We start from the raw sequence: 19,179 nt of genomic DNA, 5'->3' as shown, positions 1-19,179 counted from the left end.
TTTTTAAAAATCAGTATTGGCTGTAGCTGCAAACAACTGAAATTAAGGTCCTAACTTCTCAGTAATAGTTTGTCTTCCAGTTATTGGGTCTTTTGTCTTTAATCAGTGCATGTGAGACAAGCTATTCATAATCATTCTAAAGGTTAAATGAAAAACACATAAAAATTCTTCCTAAAAGAATCATACAGTTGGGATACTTACTCCCTTAACTTGCTTCAGTCTATTGTATTCATCAGCAGCAGCCTATTAATAAGAAACACAAAAGAATATGTTTAATGGGGCATTTTCTCTTTCAAAAATAACATACTGATACTTTATTTTGAAGCTAAAACTTCCAAAAATACAGGAAATTAAAATAACGAAGTCTTAAAGCTCTTAAAACTATTATGGTCAGCAGGAGGCCTGAAGAAATCCAGTGAAGAGAAACTGATGACACAATTCTTACATTCCATTTGCATAGGCAGGTAACTATTTTTATTTGTTCTGCTACCTCTCATCTCTCAAGTCCAAGTGCCACACTGACCCCGAGGGGTCTTTTGTAAAGCACAGCTCTGATCAGGTTATAGTCCATCATAAAACTTGTCGGACCTCCCCGTAAACTCCTCTACTAATCTAGCTTCCAGTCTTAGCATTCATCGTTTGTAATTCCTTTAAAAAAAATTAAGTACCTTAATGCTTCCAGATTTCTATCACGATCTCCTTATGGCTGTATGTATGCGCCCCTCCCCAATTTTGTCTGGAGAATCTGTAATGTTACCTCTCAGTGAAGCCTCTCCTAGACTCTTCAGGCCTTCAGACCTTAATTCCTTCTCTGAGTAGTTACGGTACTTTCTACACATAACGTGAATATGGCATTAGTCATACTGTCTAAGTTGTTTAGATGTCAGTTTCTCTCTCAGAATATGAGCTCTTTGAGGGCTGACACAGGATTTCATTTATCTTTCTAACCTCAGAACTTCCACATCATTAAGGACACAATAATGGTCAATAAATGTTCACTGAATTGAAAATGTTCTATGACAACACCAAACAAAAGCCATAAAAGAAAATAATAGTTAAATCAAACTATATAAGCAGCAAATACTTCAAATCTGAAAAGCAGATCACCCCAATGAAAAATGGCAAAGGGTACTTCATGAAGTGAATATAAAGTTCTAATACATACATAATGTGATTTTTAAAAGTTTATACTAATAGCTAAGACACAAGGCAGTAATTTTTCGGGCACTAAGTATTAGTGAGATGTGGGTCAGATGAGCCCTCTAGAGCATCATTAGTGGAAATGCAGTTGATATAATCTTTCCAGAGGGGAGTTTTACAAGAAAAATTTAAATGTATATAACCTCTCACTCACTCAGCAATTTCACATTCTGGAATTTGTTTTAGCTAGATAAGCAGACAAGTGCACAAAGATGGAGAGGTTCACCAGCATACTCTTGGTACTACTAGGGGTGGTGTGTGAGACAAGAAATAAACATACCTCAAGTCTGTTCACAGAGTAAATTATGGCAAACCATAAAATTGCAAATTGTGTAGCTATTTTTAACACATAAAAATATTTTTTTCAGTAAGTAGATCTTTATTATTGACATGAAACAATAACCATAAGCTACTGTTGAGTAAAAAAGCAGGACATAAGCAGTGCCAGAAAGCATTTAAAAAGAAAACCTCCCACAATAATGGGGTATATCAAAGAGACAAAATGAAAGAGTTCTCAGTGGTCAAAGATATAACAAATTGAACAACAAAATAGAGTATTTAGAATTAATTACAGGTCGAAGTATAAAATAGATATCTGTAAGTCCATACTGATATAAATGATTGACTAAATAAATAAATGGGAAGAAGTGACACATTTACCATGCAGAAGAATTCCAAATAATTTGTGTAGTACACTGCCTTTAGAGAGCTGGAGCATAATTCCCCATTCCTTCAGTGTGATCTATGCATAGTGACTTCCTTCCATAGATCACAGTATGGAAAGGGGGATTAAAAAGAAAGAGTAACTTTACATGGACAAACACTACCTCAGCCAGGGGATCAAGGGGAAAAGAATCCAGACCATAAACTATTTTTGAGTAAAAAAAAGCAGGAAAGATATAAGTAAAACACACAATTTTTTATCAAAGACTGTGAGTCTAAGTGTACTTTTCACACAGGGGATATTTTAACAACTAATATTTTGGTAACACCCAGGTGGTAGAATTTAAGGCAATTTATTTTCGTTTGCAATTCTAGATTGTTTGGACTTTTTACAGAAAAAATGAACCATGTGTATAAATAGAAAAAGTAATAAAGCTATTTTCTTTTAAATAGGAAGAGATATATGTACAGAGATTGCCTTGTAATTCTTAACTGCATTAGTACACGCTTCAATTTGGAAGGGCTTTCATCCAAGACTCAATTTCAATTATTCCTCAATGAAATTATAGTTTGATAATTACCAGCAAAATCTGTATCAATGTTGGTATAAAGGATACTGTATCTCCATAGATCGAATAAAATTATATGTAATATAAAATTATCAAGTTTTAATTTACCATGTACTCTTCACTTTCTTCTCTATAGTCATCTAGTTCTTTATCCAGACGGGAGAGTTCTTTGTTGATGTCATCAAGTTCTGCTTGTAAGAGCTTGTATTCCTGCAGGCCAGTGTCAAAATTTCTCTTATAGAGCTGTCTTTGTTGATCTGAAGTGATAGGTGGATATTCTCTAAAAGTTGCGTGAAAAAATGATTATTTATGCATCCTTAGCTGACATAAAATCTAGTGTTTCTTCCTCAAAGATAATAAAGCTGGTGGGATTTGGAGAATGACATTCTCTTGTTTTCTTTTTGTAGCTTATGGGGAGATGAAAGTGAGATGCAAGTAAGTTCTCTTAAGAGGGATTATACTTTACACATCACTGCTCATGTTCTTTAAAAAACTATGCCTACATAATCTTTAACTTCAGAAATAATGTAGAAAATCTTTTATAAAATTTAAAGTTCAAGTCACAGAAACTCATTCTGAATATACAACATGACAATGGAATACTTATGTTTAATGTCTTAAAACTGGAATTCTGGAACACAAAGTATACTGTCATCACTGAAGTGGCAGAGCAGCCAACTAGCAGTTGACTATTTTCTGCTACCACCTATACTATTCAGACTGTTTGGGGGTAATTTTTTTTTTTTGTGGGGGAGAGGTCTTGGTCTTGTTTTTCCTAAGTGGAAATAGCTTACTTTAAGTCCTTTGATTATAAAAGTAGACATTAAATGTACATATGTAAAAATGCATGCACATTGTACAAGTAATCTGGCAGTGTATTAAACTATGAAAAATACCCTGAAACTCTGTATCACTTTTATCTCTGAATACACGAGCTATCTTTTACATATAAAGGTAATGCTATTCACCAATAATCCATCGAGGAATTATTCTGAATTGTTTCACAAAACTAAAGAATTTCATAGCAATATGGAATTTCAAATTTTAGATCTAAGTCAGTCTAATATCTTCATTTATAGAGGGGAGAAATTAAAGGACTTGTTCAAAAGGGAAACGGGAATTCAGGACTTCTTAAAGTTTCCATTTAAATTTTCCATAATGGAAGTTAGGCAAATATTTTACGGATAGATAGCTAACCTAGGCCAAAATCTCTTGGTGGGGAGAGGGTAAGATGCAGTAATGAGAAGCACCATTAAGTAGGAGATTTCAAACTATACATGCCCCACCCATTCCTCCTAACATCTTGAGGAACAATGTTTTGATTACCCATCATTCACATCACTAATGTTTCTGATTTGTTTCCCATTCCTCAGAATACTTGGGGATAAAAAGGCAACTATACATCAAACATGAGTATAGTTGGTGATGGACTGTAACACTGACACACAAAGGAACTTAACCTTGGCAAGAACACTAAATTGTTAGCTCTTGTTTACAGAACTGCTTACCAAAGTCCTTTGGACTAAACCATAAAAGAATCTCTGGTGTCATCATGAAACTTAACTTAAAAGTAAATTCCAAAGGAAAGCCATAGCACCAGTTTGGGAATTTTATAATCAGCAAAAAAAGTTCCTCTTTACTTGTATTTTATTTATTTGAAAGAACTTTCTTGAGTGACTATTGGTAAAAGTGAGAGCCCTAGTGAAGTTTATCAGCCATTTTGTAGAGGATGTTGAAAGTATTTTTAAGACATGGTTACAGCCAAACATCTCTCTTCCACGTCGATCCTTCCAAGAGTACTAAGAAAAAAACATAACAAAAAACTGTCTCCAGTCCTAGTTGGCAAAGAATGGAATTACACCATCCGCCCCCGTTTAGCAGGCAACGACTCTAAAACCTGGTTGGCCCATGCTAATATCAGATGTTCATGTGGTTCCAGCAAAAGAAGCAACACGGTACCTGATCCAGTCCTCCTCCAGTTCATCACAGGACTCGCCGCCAGTTGTGTAGTCTGTTTCATAGTGGTCTTGCTCTGGTCTCCTTGACTTTCCTGCTCTTTTCTTTGTGGGAGGCCTTTTTGAAGGTGTTTCCAAGTTACCACTGCTGCTGTAGTGAGGCTGCCTAAAGTCATCCACAGGTGAAGTCACTGGAAGCTCCTGAACCACTTCGGGCACCCTAATAAAACAGGAATTATTTTTCTATGATCACTAGGTACACGACAAGCTTTTGCCAGTGCACTATAATCACCAAGGGCAGCAACAATAAGCATTAGGAGGCATCTATGAGTGGGTGCATTTACTCTGGCAGTTCATATGCTCAACAGCGAGCAGACCCCTAGTGTCCTAGTGTCCTGCTTTCAGTGTAGCACCAGCTCACATCCTCTAACACACACGAGGAGCGTTAAGGTTCCTACATAAGGGGAGCCCATTTGTAAATCTTCTAAGTAAAATGGAGCTAAGATTTCACTTTAGGAAGTTCAAGCTGTTTTGGAAGACATGATTACCTGACCCAGGGACATGCTCCACAAAAGGCTGTCAGGAACATAATGGTCATAATTCTTTTCTACAGGTTCTTCCAGTTCCATGGAATGCTGAGTGGGGAAAGGAATGCACAGACATCGCTAGCTTTGGAAGCAGACTCTCAGAGACAAGCTCTTCGTAATATTAAATTTAGGCTCCTATAGATCAATTCTCTTTTCACAATATAATCTCAAAAAACTACAAAAACTAAAAACTTTAGCTAAAAAACTAAAATCCCCCAAACTAAAAAGCTTTATATTGTAAAAATGAAAGAGCTCATTAAGACTTCTTTAAAATTGCTATGTTGATCCTGAAGCCACACGAAATGAATGGAATGGAAGGGTCACCATCACCCTTATTTGCCTAATGCAATTGTTCAATATTGCGTCAGATTTTTAATTGCTTATAATGTTTCTGCCACAAGCTTAAAAACAAAGCGTAACATGGAATAAAATACCAAGAGCTGTGGCAACTGTATACCACTTCTGAGTAACAGAAATGCAAAGCTTAACTTTCCCCCAGAGCAGAGCTGGAGAAGGTCAAGAGAAAGGAAAGGAAGACAAAGAAAATGTCTGAGACTTTTCAATACCAGCCTTGCTATTCAAATCAACGACAACAGACGTCTGTCGATTTTTATTCTTTCAACTTACCACAACTGTAATCTTCAGCTTTATCTACGAGGTTTACTTTTTTCCCATGTGATCCAGAACTGCTTGGTTCTAACTGCTGTCAAAGTCTTAGATTTCTAATCACATTTATTAATTTCCTGTAGACTCCTAAAACTCTGTGTATGTGTGAGTATAAATGGGGGTGGTGGTGGTATTTATTTCTTTCTAAATTTATGCAGGTTAACATGGCTTTGTGTGCTATGTTAATGATACTTCTAAAGGAGGGAAAATGTGACTTTCTCCGTGGGTCAATAATTAAACAAGTTCCTAGATACTCTGCCAAAAGTGCAGGTACTAATGCATGCTTCTTGCTTTGAGGTGACAAACAAAACATTTAGAACACAGTGGGTTTATTTGAGGGGGTGGGGGACGGAGGGAGAGGAAGCTAAAGGGCAAAAGAAATTAGGAAAAAAGAAAACATTAAAGCAGGCTTCCTCCCATAATTTTATTAGACATTGATATTATCAATCTTTACTATTGATTTTCCACCTCCCCTCTTTCCCATGCTCTTTGAAACGCTAAACAGTAACATACCTGATATGGCATAAAAGCTAAAAACAAAATGCTTAGCAAGAAAAATATAAATAAATTTAAGAGACAGGGAATATGTACACTCTCAATAATCTTCAAGCTTACTTTTACATATAAGTCCTATTAGATCAAAATCCTCATAACCCACTGTATACTTTCCTCAGTATCCAACTCAGTCTCCTAGGTTAGTTAGCCCCTTTGTAGCTTTTGGATTTATTTTCTATTCATTTGTTTTATTCTCAGGTAAACACCCTCACATGCCTTTGCTGCTCTTATTCTGCCCTGACTCTCAGTATAGTTATTGTGCACTTTCTCCCGCCCCTGTTTGCAACCTCCATGAGAACATTGACTTGGTATTCCCAGGGCACCTGGCCCAGAACTGTGTGCATGGCAGGTGTTCAAGGTAATTACTGAAATGAAAACACAGCCACAAGAATCCTCTTTTCTGATGACACCCAGTATCAGCGAGGGAAGAAAAACAATGTATGAGCAACATCAGTGTCATGACTGTCAGAATGGTGTCCATTATATACATGATATTTTAGAACTGCCACAGTTTGGGGGTGGAGGGGGGAAATAACTAAGCCTTGCCAAGAAGAGAATTCCATCTTAAAGGCCCGGAGGGTGACAGTGACCCAAAAAAGGCCAATCAGAGTCTTTCCAATAGGTGTTATGTAAGCTTTGGGAAGGTAAATTCTATTTTCTGAACCCTGGACTGGAAGATCAACCTAGCTTGGGGAATGTGCATGACCACACTGTTACAATAGAAACTGTACTAAGAATAAAGACAACGTAGCAATAAGAGCCCTGATATCTTCTGAGTCCCTGGATCACGCTATGCCTGGGCCTTATATGAACCAGTGAATTCCTACAACTTGCACAATAGTCCTAACAGATTACTCTACCGGCCTATTTGCTACTACCAAACAATGGTCTCATTTGGCACTCTAAGGTTGTCATCTTGCCTTGAAAGATGTCTGCAAGTGTCAACACTCAACTTCCTTGATTTATTAAGATTAATTCACCCTGGGTATAGACAGGATAGAGGGAGTATACCTAACAGAGCTCTCACAAATTTACTAAAAAGGGTGAAAAGTCAACCATCTTCAGCTAAATTTTGCTGTCTCCTAATCCAGGATAAATTCTAACTGCCTTGAAATTCCAAAGTATAGGACATTACAATGAGCAAAAGGAGCCAGACACAAGAGTAATTACCATACGATTCCATTTTATAAGAACCCCAATAACAAGCAGAACTAATAAATGGTTGACAAGCATCAAAATGGAGCAGGGTATCGATGAAGAAAGAGCATGCGACAGCTTTTGGAATGCTTGAAATGTCTCTTTTGGAGTAGCGGAGGTTACTTCGGTGTTCTCATATGTGAAAACTCATCAGGCTATATATTCAAGATTAGTGCTCTTTACTGCATGCATGGTATGCTTTTGGGGAAAATAAATCTTAGTCTTGAGATACCTTATCCTTAACATGGACCTCATACATAATGTTCTCATTCTAATTCCTTCTCTATCTACTACAATAGCAAGTAGAAGCAAGGGTCTAGTAAACTTGTGGGTTACTAGAACCTTCAAAAAAGCCTGAGGAAATGTGATTTAATGTGCATCCCTACCTCGTCTGAGTAGATGCACTCTGAATGCTCCATAGCACTCATACTCTGTCATGGACAACACCTGACAATTTCTATTACTCCCGAGAGGCTGCAAGCATCACATCAGGTGCTGTGGGAGATACTGTAGCATTTGTATCCCTCAACACCATTCCACTTCTCCCCTTCTTTTCTTTTTTAAAATTAAGCATCACATTTGCATTTCTGAGACCTTCAAAAAAGTTCTGGGGTATAGATTTGGAGTATAAATTGGTACTTTTGAACACATCTATCAAAATGAAATACTCCATTTTCTTTAGCCCAGCAATGCTGATTTTGATATTTCTTCTTCCAGATACTTTCATGTATGTGCAAAGTGATAGATGTACAAGTTTATTCCCTATAGTAGTTTGTAATTGTAAAACGTTGGGAAAAACCGTGCATCGATATGGGATTAATAAAATAAATTACTGATGGAATATTATGCAGCTATAAAGCAGATCAGCAAACTTTTTGTATACCAATATAAACAATCTCCAAGATACACTGCTAATAATGCATTTAATATGCTAGTATTTTTAAAGGAATAAAAACAATATATACATTTGGCCAGCATATTTATTTAAAAACAAGCTCTGGAAGGATATAAAAGAAACCAGTAACAATAGCTGCCTCTAAAGGAGAGGAAGTAGGTACCTTTCGCCCCTTTTAAATTTTACATTATCAATGTATTGCCTTAGTCAAGAAAAAATTAGATTTCTAAATTGTTCCAAATGAATTTGTGAAAATATGGAGGATAAGGGAGAATGCCAGTCTGTTTCCAAATTCCGTTCCAGGATAATAATAAAATCTATTATCTTCAAAGTTAACTGATTCCACAGTTAACTCAGCTGCTGGTGTCATCTAATGGGGTTCCAGGCACTCAAACTGTATACTCAGAGTGGATCTCTATATGACCCGGCCCACAAAATGAGGGTGCAGGGTTGGAGATAAAACTTTGAAGCAACAAAAAAAGGTTTCCAGCAGAAAACTTTTACACCTTGAACTTAGAACAATCAAATTAGCTAAAGGGAACGTTTCTTTTTTTAGTCTATAAAGAAATTTGGAGTTCTAGAATTATATATAGCAACACTAATTTATCATCCTTAGGTAAAAATTACATCCAAGTCCTCAGTAACACCTCCAACATCCTTCTCTCACTAGTCATTAGGCTTTAGGGCAAACTAAAACCACAAAGGGGATACCATTTCAATAACTACAATGGCATGTACTCTAGGCCAGAAACTCACTGTGAAGATTTTTACAATATACATAAAACAGAACCTAGAGGCTTTATCAGCAATACGGAGGATTTAGCACAGCAAAGGAGATGTCAGAAATCTTGAATTCGAATGAAGTCTAGTTTAATAAAAATGTATGTGGATAGGATAGCTGAGTTGAATAATAAGCAATCTTCTCTTTCTACTGAGGAAAGAGTAAAAATAGGAAAAATGTAAAATGAAGTCATTTTAACCAAGCTGCTAAATTATTTAACATTATGAAGCTTGAGGTATGAAGAAATGATTCTTTTTCTTGTCTTAACTAGCCTGGAAACTTAAACTTTTGAACTTTCCAGTCTTAAGTCAATACTTAGATAATATACCAGTTCATTGTGGGTCAATGCTTGGACATAACAAACCTGCAGATAATCCTCTGACCACCCCCTAAAGGACTCAGGACATGACCAGACCTCCAGGTGCCTATCCTCCAGACAATCCAGACTGCTTGACATCTGACTGATAACTATGCTGGACCAAGGGCTTCTCCAAGGGCTAAGAACACAGGACTGATTATTCTCAAGGATGTGACTTTTACTGTAAGAACTTTTAACTTTTCTTTCTTTTTTTTTTTTTAACACCTACAGCACCTGGTCTTCCTAGGTGGTCTCCCATCCAAGTACTAACCAGGCCCGACTCTGCTTAGCTTCCGATATCAGACAAAATCGGGCACATTCAGGACGGCATGGCAGTAGACAAACTTTTCTTCCTTATTTGGAACATTTCTAGGTTTTTGCCTAGCTGTGTTTCCAGTCAGCAAACTCTAAGACCCTTGAGTAAATTTTCATCATTTATTTCTAGCCAAAGCCTCCCAATCTTCATGCTTAGTCAACACTCTTAATAGATCTAATAATAATAGGCAAAAGGAGAGACTGGAAAATGCACTTAGCTATGCTATCAGTCAGCAACATCCTTTCACCTATACCTAAACACAAAGCCAGAAGTAGGAAATAGAACCACATTCCCAGAGCGAAAGAGCCTAACCTCCCCTTTATTTATTATATCATCAAGAGAAAAGCATTTTCAGCTTAGAAAGGGAAGAGGACCCCACCAACTCACAGCCCCAGCCTCCTTATCTTCCAAGTAACCCTAGGTGTCTATGTACAATGCAAAGATCAGTTTCTAGCCTTTATGTAAATTGTTGGAAATTTTTTTTAAGGCAAATGATACAACACAGCAACTGGGTTATAAACATGTGCAAATTCATTTTTTAGACTCACTCTATCAGAAGAAAATGCTACTTACGGTGTTGATTTATAGGAAGACTCTGGATACGACCGCTTGTCATTTACTTTACCATTGGAAGAGTAGGCCGTGGGACTGTATACCCTCTCCACATAGTCAGAAGGGGGAGGAGGCATGTCTTGTGTGCCGGCAGAAACATTTTTAACCTAAAGAAACAGCCCCAAGAGACACAGGTATTATTTAAAGGGAGAAGAAATAAAAGAAAAAAATATAAAATGATCTAATATTTGTTGGGCTCATTAAATACTATTAACCTGTAATGAATGCCTTGTTATTATTAGTGTTAAGAGTCAAATTGGTATTTTTGCAAACACATAAATGGTACTATTAGTTTAACAAGTCCGGAAGGAATTTCAAAGAAAAAAAAAATCCCAGTTACCTGATTCTCATCCTGATGTGACTGGTAAAATAATTACCCATGGTAATTGTTCTTCCCCCGTATTAGGAGGATTAATCTCATTTTATTTAGGCTAGGTCTGTGTTAGGATGAGAATTTTAATTTCTAACAAGTTCTGAGGTAGCTGTTGTTATGAGCACCATACTTGAAATACCACTTTGCTAGGACAAAGTACTTTGGTTCTTAATGCATTCACCCTAAACTGGAATGTTAAAACCACAGAAGAAATTAAGTAGCTCAAACTGATCTCTGCTATAGCTCTTTCATGAGATTTGTTCACTCTCCCTGCCATACACAGTCACAACATCGTTGCCTTCCCTCTCTACTTTCCTATTCCAGTCTGAGATAAAAGTGAACTTGTCCTAAGAAGGAATATGTATTAGAAATTATACTTTGCTAACATGAAAAGTTTCCCATAGAACCTTTGGGAGAAAAATTTAAATATAATAAGCATAGCCAATTAGATTCCCAACGTTGTTAGAGTTCATGAAATAGATCTAACACTTTAAATTTCACCTAAAAATCTTTACATTATCTATTACTCTACAATTAATAAAAAAAAATAACTGCTAATCTCAGATAAGTCATTGAATTGTTGTTTCAAAGTAAAGAAATAAAATAAAGTGTGGGGAAAAATTAAAAATAACTCCACAAATTATTTCTGTGAAAAAGAGCGACTTTTCGAAAATAGTGAGGGTGGGACTGGTTTAGCTTGATGATGAGGGCAACGGCGTCCGATTACCTAGGCTTACGCCAGATCTGCCAACTAAAAGCTCTAGGGAGCCTCAGTCAGCTCATCTGCAAGAAATAGGGAAGCTACCTACTTTATAAAGTTGTTTTGACAATTAAATGAGATGACAAGGTATCACATTTAGCACAGTGTCTTTAATGAACATAGTAAAAACTCAGAAGATGTTGGATTCTGGAATTAAAACCATTGGATCTAAACAAAGAATTTTTAAAGTATTTGAATGTGACAGCAGACTTTTAATTGGATTATTTTGCTATTATGAATCCTTGCAATTAGGTTCGGTATCAATACAGTGTATTTTCCTGCAACGCACACACTTTACGTCTTGTTTTCGGTTAAGCATGGCATTACAAAGACGACTTGCTCCTTTCCTATCACTGCAATATCACATACCAAGGATATTTATTTATCCACCCCTCTAAGTACATAGAGGCCTTTTTGATTGTTTGATATTCCCATGAGTCGGAAAGGAATGGAATCATTTCCTCCTGAAAGTGGAGCTTGGCAGCAACTGGAAAACCAGTAGGTGGGTTGCCAGGGAGTGTGCTTAGATCCCACCACAGGGGGGACGGGTGGGAACCATTCTTAGCTCCCACTGAATTCCTTAGGACTTGACACCATCGCCAAGCTGCAAAGGCAAATGCTCTGCCAAGCCAAAGGTCTAATCTTATTCTGGAGACTTCATCGGAGTTTAAAAAGTCTTCCTTCTCTTAAAAACCCACTTAACATTCCTCCAGGTTCTCTCCTCTTCACAACTTTAGCAGAGTTTGCAAAGCTGAAAGATTTCCTATGGACTCTGGCAAACTGGAAACCAAAACCTTGCAAAAAAGGTGCCTGGGTGTCCTTGTAGAGACATTACTGCTTGGAATGGAATGTCCTCCCTCCTTTCTTTACCAGCTAATCCTTAATTAGGCTTCAAGTCTTGGCTCACTACCAAGTAGTGGTAGTGCCACCACCTCCTGAAGGCCTTCCACCTGTGGGTGAGGCACCTACCTGTCTTCCTACCTCCCCCCAAGCACCTGTGCATACAAACCTCTCACCAAAGCACTCATGCACTGCGGAACAATTGTTTACACACAGTATGATGGCTTGCTGCCATAGCTCTAACTGCAGTAGGTAGTACACTGTTCTTAAAGCCACCACTGTCTGCCTGCTTACAATGTGCCCAATGCTGACCTGATAGATCATTTAGTAGGTACAATCTTCCAGGTAAATGGTATTATTCCCTTTTCAGAAATGAGGAAGCTATGGCTCACAGGGCTAGACCACTTTCTCAAGGACCTACATCTAGTAAATGGTAACATGGGATTTACATTAAATATAGGACTCACTCGAAGGCCTCTGCTACAACCCACTGCCTCTCTCTGAGCAGTCTCCTACCTTCCTCTCTGGGTCCCCAAAGCCCAGCACAATACCTGGCACAAATCAGGAATCCAGAGTTTACCGCATAAAGGTTACCTCTATCTATTACCTGCGATTGACTTCTAACATCCAAACATCTCATCAAATGAGCTGCTTTAAGGTGACCTTTATCTCTTAGAATCAGCAGGACTGGACTAGTTTGTTCACTGACTTCACCCTCCAGCACAGGTCTTTTGTTACTTAAACCTTTTTTATAGATATGCACAAAAAATCCTGAGGCAGTGCTTGCTTTGGCAGAATATATACTAATACTGGAACAATATAAAGAAGATTACTTATTAGCACAGCCCCTGTAAAAGGATGACATGCACATTTGTGATGACTTCACATTTGTAAAAAAAAAAAAAAATCCCAGATAGACTCAAAGATGAATAAGAAATAGCGTATGTCCTTAAAAAGAGCTTAAGAGTCTAGAGGCAGAGGCAAAACATATTTGTAAAATAAGGAGTAAGGTCATTTTCTTTTCTTTTTTATGCGTCACTTTAAAAAGCTAAAATATTACTTTATCAAATAGTACCAATGCAAAGTAATGATAAACCTGCTGCTTTGAAAGGACAGTAGAAGAGAGGGGGAAGCCCCAGTGAGGGTGACCTGGTATTAGTAACTTACACACGGAGTCCTCACCCTGTGTCACCTACTATGAGAAAAGGGATTTCTGAGCTTCACTGTTATTACTGATAGGATCTCCAGCCAGCCCACAAAACTGAATGATGTAGCTAATGTTCTTTTAAAAAACACAAATAAAACCTCCGCTATTTTAATAACCATAACACATAAAGTGTGTTTAAAGATTTAGAACCTGAGAAAAACTAGCCTTAATTCTAAACAGCAAATGGTGAACAATATTCTTCAAGTGACTTGAGAACAGCTCTAAGAAATTAGAGGCAGAAGCGAAAACACAAATTAAGGAAATTTGTCTTCTACTAAGTTTGAGAGTCAATCATTCCAGAAACCAAATGCTGGAATTGTTGATCTCCAGCAGAGGGGACCCTGGGTGGCTGCTCTAGTGCTCCTACCCCCAGGGCCTTCACAGAGGAGGGCGCTGCAGGCAACAAAAATCCACAGGGCTGAGCCCAAGCCACTTCGCTTATCTGGGATCTGCTTGAGGAGTTCCTCTTCTTAGTGGCACCCACGCCCCATATGTAGAACATAAGACAGCAGGAGAAAAGATGGACATGCTGAGGAGAAATACACCTAAGCAACCAAAGAATGACTCAGATTCACTCTTGAGACTAAATTCAATAAGCACTCACACAGACCTTGCTTAAGAAATACGAATAATTTAGGGCAAGTCGCAGGAAAAGATTCATATTCCAATCAAGAAAAGAACTAAAGTGTTTCTGAAATGTCAAAATGAAATGAGATTTCTGGTCAAGATGGAGAAATAAAATATTGTATGCCAACTGTAATTGAAATTTTTTTTAATTATTATAAAAAATGAAATGAATTCAAGTGAAATAATTTCAAAAATTCTTCACAGGGGGTAATTATGAGGATAAAATTTTATTCAAAATTGAATTACACTCAGAAGTGTTCTGCTTATGTCACTTGTGAAAAAAACTTTTGTAACATCTAACACTCCTTTGAGAGTTAATGAAAACATCCTAAATCCCTGTGGGGTGCCAAAAGGAGAATAAAGAGGGTGGCTCTAGAGCAGCTCTCCTTCAGCACCTGTCATCATTGTGCCTTCCTCACCTGGGACCAAGATGGATCTACACAATCCTGTGTGTGAATGCTACTGACTCATGAGCAGCCTCCTACCCTGACCCCTGTAAGTCAGAGATGGAATAAAAAGGTCAAACATGTTTTAAGTCCCTTCGAAAGAAAATCTCTCCCCCAAAACAAAGTTTGGAGAAAACGCTTCTCTCCATGCAAAACGATTTCATATGTTATTTGGAATTAAGACAAGCAAAAAGGAGTAATGACAGCCATTCCCTATTTTGGTCCTTTCTTCATTCCTAGTTCACATAAGGGAAAGAGTCAGGCTAGACCTGCATCCGATTGGTGCAGCAATTTGACAAAACGTTATCTACCTCTAAGAATGAAAGTGAAGTTCATCTGTTGAGTATCATGTGCCAGGCAAAAACCTGACCTTGTTTATTCCTCACCACTGCCCAGGTAGACAGAATTATCTCCATTTTCACATGAGGATATTGAACCTCTATAACTGAATTAAATTGCTCAAGGTCACGCAGAAGGTCATGTGGTAGCAAGGAGATTTGAATCCTGGTCCACCTGGCTGCAAAGCTCAGCTTTTTCTCACATAACAAACTGCCACCTCAGTAATTTAAATATGACTTCAGGTACCCATCTTGTCTGGCTACTGCCTACTCCCTGTAACAAAGGGAATAATTCCAATTGCATTAACTCCTTACCACGCCCTAACGAGATGTGACGTATATCTATTTTGAAGAGTTTTACTTGCCTATTAGACTAATGTTGTAAGAGCAACTTTTGACACAAAATTACTATGAATATGTGCTTCAGTCACCAGGTGCCTTTGTTTAGGTCAGAGTGTAGGAACACCACCCTCAAAAGGGAAACAGAAGGGCTTTTCCTGCTTGGAAATTAAAGTGGAGAAAGACATCAGACATCAGAGGGAGGAGCACCTTAATCTCAAAGTACCATCTCCAGTTTTACAACCAGGGCCCACCTTCGCTACCCTTGCACTACAAGTTCTCAGAACAGTAAGTGGTCCAACTTGTTTTTCCTGTTTCCTGATATTTTACACCCACAGATGCTTTTCTGACATAAGCCTCAAAATTGCCTATGGAAAGTTCCCTCAGACTTTCCTCTCTCCCTTTAGTCGCTTGCAGGCAGATGTTTCCAAAATGTACTAATCCCACAAATGAAGAGATCACAGACTAGGTTCGAGTAAGTCAAAAAAAGAAAAAGTTCTTATCGGAACTTGTAGCAAGCTTATAAGCTTACAAGAGGAAAATTAAGTTAAGGTGAAATCAATTAAATGTACTTATATTTTGGGTACTATTACTCCAGTTCCCTTACTCAAGCTCATCATTGCAAATGCTAACAGCTGTTACTCGAGCTAAAATTTATTGGGCATTAATAAATTATGTGTGAGCACTGACTGACATAAGCCCTTTAGTCACTACATCATCAGCATATCTGTAGAAGAAACTTATTTTCATTTATACCTGAGGACCTATTAAATAAACAAAGTGATTAGCTTGACCAGAGTCAAGGAAACCAAAAGCTCCCCAAGGCTGACCACAAAGGACAATCAAGGACCCTGTTCCTTTCTCTACACCCGGCCAGCTCATTCTCACTAGCTTCTACCTTGGCAGATAAATGCTACATAAATGTTACATCACAATGTCAAAGCCTTAGAAACTCCCAGAAATAAAACTACCTGGATAACAAACATAGCTTTTAGATTTAAAAATAGGATCTCATTTAACAAATTTCATTTACTACTTGGTAACAATGGAGAAAGAAGTTTATGGCATTTTCTCTTCAAACTTAGTCTATTCCTGTTTCTGACATAATTATGTGGCAATAACAAGAAAAGGTGCAAATTAGAAGACATGTAGAAAATATTCATCAAGAACTGGTATGATCTGTACTAGAGATAGGCACTTCACATGTATATTATCTCATTTAATTTGTTACCTTTAATAACTAAGTACAGTTGACTTTTGAGCAACACAGTGGGCTAGGGGTGCCAGACCCCTGCCCCCCATCAGAATTCCACATATAACTTAAGTCAACATTCCACATATGTGGATTCCCAATTCTATCGGCAAAGAAAACTGAGGCTCAGAGGATCTCAGAAGGAAAACACACACAAACACCAAAAAACACAAGCTCCAATGCCAAATATAATACTTGTCCCCCTGATTAGTATGTCAGGTCAGAGACGAATTACTGAAGTCATCTGCAAACCTCAGTTTCTCCTGCTATAAGAGATAAACCCACATTGCAGTTAAGACAATAATAATTAGGCAGCTGGCCTATAATGGTTACTTAGAAAAACAGTGGTTCCTATATTTCCGTCCTTTGTTGTGACTTTTTTTTTTAATCTTTGTTACCAAAATTAAGACATGAAACCCAAACCTAAGTCAGCCCGATGTCCGACACTGAAAAGTGCACTTAGAAGGCAGAGTCTAAACTGCTAGTCCTGACTCATCATGCTACCTACCACCCACAAGCCACCACCTTTTCAGTGTGTCCGCCTTGTAGGTCTTCAGCTTCCTTCAAGTGAGTTCACCGAGGTAGATTGAAGGACCTCACCCTAAAGTCCAATGTGGCTCTCAGATTCTGCCTTTTTTTTTTTTTTAAACTTTATCAAAGCCAAATCAAATTTTATTCACAGGAGCTCCTGAAACTGAAGTTATTAACTTCCAGTTACTATTTCACCAGAATACTGTAGGTAGCGATAAAAACGAATCTCAAGTACACATGTTTTATAATCAGCTCTTTAATATTTACCATAGGTGTGTGATTTTCCAAAGCCATACCCTAATTATAAGTATTTACTCTAGAGAAAATGAATAGGTATGTCTTGATGTTTACATTTCTGACTTTCTGAGAATGCAGGTGGGAGAAGAGAGACTTAAACACAAACATTAACACAAAATCCTTATCTTCATGGGGTAAAGTCCTTCCTAACTCAGCTGGGGCACCCATGGCTGAATGGTCCCACCTCGGACATTCTCAGCATGCTGGCAGGACACAGCTATTCAGATCACAGTCCCCTGGCCTTGGATAAGGACCAGCTTAAGGAGGGACAGACAGGGACTGAGCAGCATGACATTTTCCTGGGAGAAGCCAACAGAGTGCTGAGGGACTCTGGGGTGAAACAGGCACATTCAAAGCTGCTCAGAAACTCTTTCTAAGCTATTTAAGTTGCACTTTGAATTTAAATCTGGTCGGATAACCACAGAAATCAAAAATAAGGAGGCAATTACAATTAATTCATGTAGTGCGTGTGCATGTACAGTAGTCCCCCTTTATCCGCGGTCCCACTTTCCACAATTTTGGTTACCTGCAGTCAAGTGCAGTCTGAAAATATGAAATGGAAAATTCTAGAAATAAACAAGTCATGTTTTAAATTACACGTCATTCTGTGTGATGAAATCTCACACCATTCCGCTCCATCCTCCCTAGGACGTGAATCAACCCTTTGTCCAGCATATCCACCTCACTTCTTCTCATCCCACAGGTATTGTACCATCTCACATCATCACAAGGTGAGTACAGTACAATAAGTTATTTTGAGAGACCACATTCATATAACTTTTATTACAGCATATTGTTATAATTGTTCTATTTTTACTTGTTGCTAATCTCTTATTGTGACTAATTTATAAATTAATCTTTATCATAGGTAAACATGTATAGGAAAATACGTAGTATATATAGGGTTCAATTCAGTATTATCTGTGAGTTCAGGCATCCAGTGGGGGTTCGTGGAACGTATCCCCCGCAAATAAAAAAGGTGAGACTGTTGCAGTACACAGTTTCTCTAGAAACCATCTCCATACCCCCAACACAGTAACTGCCATATGCCACGTTATGTGAGGAAGGCCCTGCCCCTGGGCATAGAGGATTAGTGTAAGGATATTCTCTACAATTAAATGTTATTAGAAAAGGTATGTAGAACCAGAATTTCATACATCACTGATGGTTGTATAAGTTGGTACAACTCCTATAAAGGGCAATTTCTCAATATCTATCAAAGTTAGAGATGTATATACCCTTGGACTCAGTAACACTACTCTAGGAAATCTAGCTTATAGAAGTACACATGGACAAACATACCCAAGGTATACAAATTTTAAAAAAATCGTTTCATTGTTTGTAATATTAAACAGCAAATGTATCCATCGATGACACTGGTTACATAAACCATGGTACAACCATACAACTAAGGGGCTACAAAGTGGTAAGGAACAATCACCAAGATGCACTGTAAAGTAAAAGGGCCAGGTGAGGCAAAATAGTATGATCAGTATGCTAACTTTTGTATAAAAGAGAATGAAGTCTATTTTTTTTTTTTTTGGTATTATCGTCACAAAGTAAAACAATAAAAGGAATAAGAAACTAAGGAGAGTACCTATGAGAATGGGAAAGGATGGGGAAAGAGATCTAAAAATGGGCAAATGGGAAAACAAGGACAGCACAAAGAGATTTCTCTAAAAAACCTTTTTTTTAAAAAAAAAATGTAATTCTGACCATGGGCTTTTTAAAAAAGGGTGATTAGGAAACCTTTAATCTTGCCAAAAATACAAAAATAAAAACACAGTGTCATAATGACAGATGCAACAACATAAA

The 19,179-nt window shown here is 37.7% G+C and overlaps 1 protein-coding gene and 2 pseudogenes across 6 annotated transcripts in view; 1 reads left to right on the top strand and 2 right to left on the bottom strand.

Annotated features, from left to right (window-relative positions):
* OCLN (occludin) overlaps positions 1-19,179 on the bottom strand; it is a 41,426-nt gene that overhangs the window by 1,803 nt on the left and 20,444 nt on the right. For 5 of the 6 annotated variants that reach the window (XM_039870149.1, XM_039870151.1, XM_039870148.1 and 2 more), the window contains exons 5-8: positions 10,316-10,461; positions 4,392-4,607; positions 2,541-2,712; positions 202-243 (exon numbers count right to left, since the gene is read on the bottom strand). In XM_039870149.1, coding sequence (XP_039726083.1) covers positions 202-243; positions 2,541-2,712; positions 4,392-4,607; positions 10,316-10,461 — 576 coding nt within the window. Of the gene's footprint in view, positions 1-201; positions 244-2,531; positions 2,713-4,391; positions 4,608-10,315; positions 10,462-19,179 lie in introns of those variants that run through there. The other variant, XM_039870153.1, reaches the window with a different exon arrangement.
* On the bottom strand, positions 9,649-9,767 carry LOC120608336 (uncharacterized; annotated as a pseudogene).
* LOC120608428 (uncharacterized) lies at positions 13,107-13,220 on the top strand (annotated as a pseudogene).

The sequence above is a fragment of the Pteropus medius genome, unplaced genomic scaffold (genome assembly GCF_902729225.1).
Source record: "Pteropus medius unplaced genomic scaffold, Ma_sr-lr_union100, whole genome shotgun sequence".
In the NCBI taxonomy this organism is placed as follows: domain Eukaryota; kingdom Metazoa; phylum Chordata; class Mammalia; order Chiroptera; family Pteropodidae; genus Pteropus; species Pteropus medius.
The sequence above is the reverse complement of the archived record's forward strand: the minus strand, read 5'-3'. Positions and strand labels throughout refer to the sequence as shown.